The sequence below is a fragment of the Lupinus angustifolius genome, chromosome LG06 (assembly GCF_001865875.1).
Source record: "Lupinus angustifolius cultivar Tanjil chromosome LG06, LupAngTanjil_v1.0, whole genome shotgun sequence".
Classification (NCBI taxonomy): domain Eukaryota; kingdom Viridiplantae; phylum Streptophyta; class Magnoliopsida; order Fabales; family Fabaceae; genus Lupinus; species Lupinus angustifolius.
Genome location: NC_032014.1, coordinates 8,114,908 through 8,122,347, shown reverse-complemented (window position 1 = coordinate 8,122,347; position 7,440 = coordinate 8,114,908). Strand labels below are relative to the sequence as shown.

Below are 7,440 nucleotides of genomic sequence, written 5' to 3'. Positions count from 1 at the left end.
TGTCACATGATGGAAAGATCTACATTTCAAAAGATGTTACTTTTAATGAAAACATTTTTCCTTTTGCTGCCAAAGGAAAGCGTCAGTCCAACAATGGAGATCAGCATTCAACTTCATCCCTTACTGGATGTCACGTTTCTCCTATATTCAATTTTCATGATACTAACACTCTCTCTAGAGAAACCTCTAAGGACACTCATAACTCTGGTACTTCACCTATACAAGATGTGCCTCCTCTCCTCCCCTAATTCTCAAACTCCCTCCCTAATTGCCAGTCCCACACTTGAATCAGCTGATTCTATTTCCTCATTTGCAAACCACTTACCCTTGACTACTGCTCCTACCTCTCAATCCTCTCATCCCATGCAAACAAGGTCAAAGTCAGGCATATTCAGAACTCTATATCCAAGAGTTCATCTGGTTCATTCTGAACCAACCAGTGTCAAAGCTGCCTTAGCTACTCCTCAATGGCAGCAAGCAATGCAATCAGAATATGATGCCCTCATTAAATTGGGTACATGGTCTCTAATGCCTCTCCCACCTCACAAGAGAGCAATTGGGTGCAAATGGGTTTTTAAAGTCAAAGAAAATCCAGACGGAACAATCAACAAGTACAAAGCTCGGTTGGTTGCAAAGGGTTTTCACCAAAAGCAAGGGGTAGATTACAATGAGACGTTCTCTCCAGTTGTCAAGCCAATTACAATAAGGGTTCTTCTTACCCTTGCTGTCACTCATCAATGGATGATTGAACAGCTTGACATTAATAATGCCTTTTTAAATGGCATTCTTGATGAAGAAGTCTACATGAATCAGCCATCAGGATTTCAAAACAAAGACAAAACTCTTGTGTGCAAACTTCACAAAGCCATTTATGGTCTAAAGCAGGCTCCAAGGCAATGGTTTGAAAGGTTAAAAGGTTCCTTGGTCAAGCTTGGTTTTCAAATTAGCAAATGAGATAACTCTATTTTCATTCATACCTCTAAAACCTACAAACTATATGTTTTGGTATATGTTGATGACATAATTGTTACTGGATCATCATCCCTCCATGTTCAAAAACTCATCAAAGAATTAAGCTCAACATTTGCTCTAAAACAACTAGGACCTTTGGACTACTTTCTAGGTATTCAAGTCAAACACCAAAAGAATGGGCATCTGTTTCTCTCTCAAGCTAAATACATCAGTGATCTTCTTGAAAGGGCTAACCTCTCTACCTCTAAGCCTTTTCCTACTCCTATGGCTAACAATTGTAAACTAACTAAGCATGGTACTGACTTCTTTGAAGATCCTACCTTCTACCGATCCATTGTTGGTGCCCTGCAATATGCTACGGTCACCAGACCCGACATCACCTACTGTGTGAACAAGGTGTGTCAATTTCTTGACAAACCTTGCAATTCTCACTGGACAACAGTAAAAAGGATCCTTAGATATCTCCAAGGAACTCAGACTATGGGGTTAACAATAAAACCTGCTTGTCTCTCATCCAATCTATCCATCACAGCTTTTTGTGATGCTGATTGGGCCTCAGACATTGATGATAGAAAGTCTACATCGGGGGCTTGTCTCTACTTGGGTCCTAATGTTGTTACCTGGTGGTCAAAGAAACAACGTACTATATCTAGATCTAGCACAGAAGCAGAATATAGAAGCCTAGCCTTGGCCTCTCAAGAGATTATGTGGCTTGAGTCGCTTCTCAAAGAACTACAAATTACCTATCACACTCCTGTTATTTTCTGTGACAACTTAAGCACAATAGCTATGTCTCACAATCCTGTGTTACACAACCGTACCAAGCATATTGAACTAGATTTGTACTTTGTCAGAGACAAAATACAAAGCAAGACTCTTATTGTCAAGCACATTCCCTCAGAATTTCAAACTGCTGATATCTTCACAAAGCCTCTACCTAACACTCAATTCATCATCCTCAGAAATCAATTAAAAATTCAAGACTTCAACTCCGCAGATTAGTCAAGCTCTGAATCATCGGAGGAGTCTTGGATTCAGGGGCGTATATTAGAAAAGTGATTCAGTTATTTACTGATCACATGTGCAGTTTGTTAGATTCCTTTGTTAGAGTTTGTTAGAGAGTTTGTTGTTCTGGTATCTTCCCTTTTCTCTCTATATAAAGGGTTTTGATACTTCTTGTAAATTACAAGTTTTAATATACAAATTCAGAATCATTTCTTCTTCTTATCTTCTTCACGTATTCTTTAGTTTCTTATTTCTTACAGAAACAATTATCAACTGAGCTCTATTGAGAGGCCATGGGCATAATTTTATCATGTAACTAATATAAATTCCCTTGCTACTATGTGCAGATAAGTCAAGAGGAATCATGGCTGCTTTTGGATCAAGAAGCATCAGTTCTACATAACAAGGTAAACTTCATGATCTTATTTGAAATGTGCAGTTGAGAAAATAATTTCAGGTTCTTGCTTTTTCAGGGTAGCCAGGAACTAGATCAAAGTTTTAGTAGTTGAGAAAAGGGGGCACAAAAAAACCTTGGAGATTAAAATTATTGCCACATGAGTTAGTAGTCATGGAAGTGTACAATCCAATGAAGAGTATGCTACTAGCACTTGCAAATCAATATGCCTTTCTGAACTAAGTGATGTTGAAAAATGCCAGGTATTGGAAGTTCAGCTTCCAGGTCAAAAGGTAGTAAGTGCGGCGGCTATCTGGAATGTTTATAATGCACTTCAAATATGTGGTTACTTAAACATGTTCACCCCTTTATGTTAATAAAGGAAGTTGAAAGTGAGAAAAGTGGAAGTGAGTCAAAGTACTTTTCATTGCTTTAGTAAGAAGGAAAATATTCGCGGAGGAAAAAAAATCATGGAGAATCAGAAACAACCCAAGACTTCAAAAAAATCATGGAGAACCAACCTTACCATTGCATCAAGACTTATCCTCTCCTTGGGGAATCAAACCAAAGGAAAATTAAAAATTGAGATCATACAGATAGGCACAGTGACAAAAAAAGAAAGTCATGTTGGATAATAGATTAGATAAACACAGCAAGTGAAGAATTGACTCAAAATATAGAACATATAGTAACAAGTGAATGTACTAAAGACACCAGAAAGTAGAAAACTGGATATAGTACACCCAAAAAAACAAAAATCCCAAACTCATATTATAAAGAAGGCACAAGAGAAAAGGCACCTAAAAGGAGAATAGCTTCAGAGAATAAGACAATTATAGTCACAAGTAATGATCCACACCTTGAATAGGTATAGAAGAGGTAGAGTCTGAATCCTAAACCTTAGTCCCAAAACTGTCTAAAAACCATATCTATAAAATGTCACACCTAATGAATAGAACAACTGAAACTGCATCATAATAAACTATGCAAATATCAAAATCAATATTGCTATCGCTTATCTATCCCCTATCGCCTATCGCTTATCTATCACTTATCTATCGCCTATCGCTTATCTACCGCCTATCCCTCACCACAATAAGGAAAATCAAATGAAGAACAAAAGGTAAAAAATGATGAACTCAGAAAATATCAAATTTTCTTCAGCCTCCTTTTGGTAAGATGAAACTAAAATTTTAAACTATCCAAAATTACTGATGCAACCCAAAATTGGATAACCAACAAAGCAAAGATGAATACAGGTAACATTGTACATGTTCTGTGTTCTTAGAGAGATGCAATATTTAAGTCAAATCAATCATCTTTGCAAATTTCAGTTTTTGGAGAGAAATGCAACATTGGTCAGTCTAGAAATCAAGTTTACCAAATACAATTTATGAAAGAACTCATGCATGTGTGTCCAAGATCGGGGCACTCACTCACAGCATTTGAATTCTTCTATACTTCTATAAGAAGACATCCTCTAAATAGTTTACAAATCAAGTCCTTCAGTCAATACTGTTTAAAATCTTTAAAAAACTTCATAGGTTAAACAACCTTTTTCAGGGTATGTTTGGCAATTGTTTTTCATAGGGAAAGGGAAGAGAAGACATATTTTTCAATTTAAAATTAATACAGCTATTTAATGTTTTTTTAAATAAACAAGCAATGATAAGGCATATTTCACAATAATCTATCACTCTATACCTTAATTATTTGTAAAAACAGTGTATAACTCTTGATTTAAAATCGAAAAATATGTCTTCCCTTCTCTTTCCCTCAAAAAACCAACACCCAAACATACCCTTAAGGGGCCTATCAAGTGACAGTATACCATAAACATTAAATAGGCGAGGGAAGCCATTCAATATGAAACTATATGCATATAGTTCAGGAGAGAACACCTAAGGCCAGTCAGGTGCATGGATGCCTAACACTAATAAATTCAATGATAGAACTGCTTAAAAAGAAATAATCCCCTTAACCATCCAAAGTTCTGAAAACATTATTCATTAGACAGTTGCCTTCACTCACATTGAACCCATCTGTTGACAAAGTAGCCTTCACTCACATTGAAGCATTCGAACGAAATCAAGGAAGAGCCAAAGCCCAATCAGTTAACATCCAACATGCATTTTATGAACAGCAGTTTATGAAGTTTACCACTGAAATAGGATGGTATATAATGAAGTTTGCATGGATCCTAATTAGAAGATAATGCACATGCACCTATAATATAGCCACAACTAATTGCTAGGGTTCAGACTAATCTCCTAAACCTGGAGTATCAGCACAAAACCTACTAGCACATATCCTGTCACACTATCACCCGGATAATATATTTTTTATCTCAATAGCAACTAGCAGTAATATGCATTCCCATTACCAAACAAGCAAAGCACAAGTTCAAACAAGCAAAGCACAAGAGAAAGTTAATTTGTTCGTTTATTCCAATGAGAAGACAGAAAAGATAAGATGGACCTGGAGGAAGTCGCCAGAGCCAGACCCTGCTGAACTACCTAAGGTATTTCTGCTGACACGGACATCAATAATATGTCGGAGCTTGATTTCAAGGTCCTCCTCTTCCTCCTTGAAAACAGGAGCTGTATATTCCACTATTGCATTCGATTTTACCGCAGGTGGTAGGGTCGGTTTCATTAATGGATTCGATGTTACCGGAGCTACAAATTTCTTATTGGTGCACAATTGTATTCAACTCCATTATCCTACAACTAATGTACACTAATTTCCAAACAAAAGAATACATCAACCATTTCATCATAAATTTATTTTTGCGTTAATTCTTGAAATTTAATGGGAAAGATCAAACAGCAGAAATATTTCATTTGTTGAAACAGTGTGCGTAAGCACACACACCAAAAAGACATTTCATTCGTGGCAAGACCCCATCAGTTGAACTATGTACAATTAATTACATTTTAATATTTTAACAGGAAAGATAAATGACCTAACATAAAGGTGCTAGTGACTTCATTCCATTAAAAACATGTATGTAAAGACGCTTTCAGGTCATCAAAATGTCAAAAATATCAAAAGGGGAAGTTCACCTCTGCCAACTTGCTGTTTCCATGTGAGATTCATGTCTTCAGCGTCAAGAAAGCTGACATGATGCATCTACAGAGAAAAATGGAGTGTAGAAAAGACTAAGAACTATTAAAATGGAATGTAAAAGATTAAAACATGCTAAATTTTGTCACTATAAATAATATTTTCAAGTTTCAAGGAATAATTACTTCACTATTATGATAACAGAGAAGTAATATCAACCCTCTTCAGTAAATATAGAACAGTCAAAGAAAAAAATATTACAAAGAATTTTAAATACATGTCACACATCAACAAACAACCCGTATGTTATAAGAGAAATTGTAAATATTTTGTGGTTGCTATGGCATTGTTCATTAAAATGTGTTGCTAACTTGTGTTTCACCGTCATAAATATCCATCTTTGGAGTGTTTTTACCATAAAAGAGAAACTTAATCACCACACTAATTTCAGTAGGGGTTTGAAAGTATATCTTGAGCAATTTGAGATACATATTCTGCTTCCTCTGAAAAGTACAATAATTTTCTTCACATGATGAATAAAAACAAGGCATTTCAATGCTATTTAATTTGTATTATAGTAGAAAGTGGGATCACATCTACTGTCCCCATAACATGTTGCTAATCTATTTTAGGTAACTAATTTACCTATCTGTTGATTGCATAATGATATCTGCTTTCTCAATTTGCAGAGTACGATGTTAAATTGTTAAACTTTCGATCAAATGGAGCCAGTTCTTACCTCGTGTCCCTGAAATCATGAAACAATTATAGATTATTATTTGAACAATTACTGAACCTGTAGCTTAGTTATATGTAAAAGTTTTCATTAACTCTTACTTTTCAATGGTTAGGGAATCAATCTGAGTAACAATTGCAGCAACATGATGACAGCCCACAGCCCAATAGACATAAACTGGGATTTGTTCCAAGGCCAGTATCAAAGCTGGCACTTCATTTGTCTTATGAGTTGAAGTTAACTTTCCCAGATCAAAGATGAGCTCAATCACTTGCAAAGTAGTCTTGATTAAATAGTTGAACTCCAAAATAGCAATGTGGTATTTTTCCAAGGCAGAGTCTTTTGTTAGCGAAGGCACTCGCATGATTATGGCCAATGATTTGGCATGAAGATCAGTTGACTGATGCCTAGATAGAAGGCAGAACTCACCCTAAGATAATTTAGTCAAAACAAAAGATGGTGAAATTAAATATAACAAACAAGCTATCCCAAAAAATTACAAGTATATACTCAAACCAGAAGCAAATGAAGCCAAAACTGACCTTTCAACTTCAGAATGATAGACAAATGATAATTAAGTCAAAAATTCAGCACCAATATTACAAGTATATACTCAAACCAGAAACAAATGAAGCCAAAACTGACCTTTCAACTTGAGAATGATAAACAAAAGATAGGAAAGGCAAAAATTCAGCACCAATATTGTTATATCATAAATACGAAGCTCCAATACTACAATAACAAAATCAATCTAAGATTAATTCTTACTATGTGAAAATATATTCTTAAAAACTAAAGTAAATGCGCCTTAAATAATTTTTCAAGTTCCTTTCTATTTTTCTTAATTTTTAAAAGATATGTGAACAAGATAGAAAGAGCAATATGTTAGTTATATCCTATATTCAATTTGTTCACCAATAGTATCGATAAAACTTTTTTCTATATAAAAACTGACCTAATAAACTATAATAATGTAATCCAAAATTGATAGCAATTAAAATATATATCCTTCATTACTTTTAAGCACATAACAAGAGCACTCACACATGAGTGATATGATTAGAAACAATTTCAAAGTCTCTGGATATAGCACTCACAGATATGATTAGAAACACTTCCATTATCTGCATAAAATGATGATATGATTAAAAACAATATTACAGTCAGGATCAAAGTACATGATACTTTTACCCTTGACTTCAAAGTAAAAGTAATAACCTATCTCTCCAATACTTGAGAGGATTCTTTTCCAGACTCTGTGAATGCA

General features: G+C 35.0%; 1 protein-coding gene across 1 annotated transcript; it reads right to left on the bottom strand.

Moving 5' to 3' along the window:
• On the bottom strand, positions 5,026–6,722 carry LOC109349517. The gene is made up of 3 exons (XM_019590347.1): positions 6,275–6,722; positions 6,177–6,185; positions 5,026–5,503 (listed from the first exon to the last, which is right to left on the bottom strand). Exons 1-3 carry the CDS (start codon positions 6,535–6,537, stop codon positions 5,467–5,469), a joined length of 309 nt encoding a protein of 102 aa, XP_019445892.1. The 5' UTR covers positions 6,538–6,722; the 3' UTR covers positions 5,026–5,466.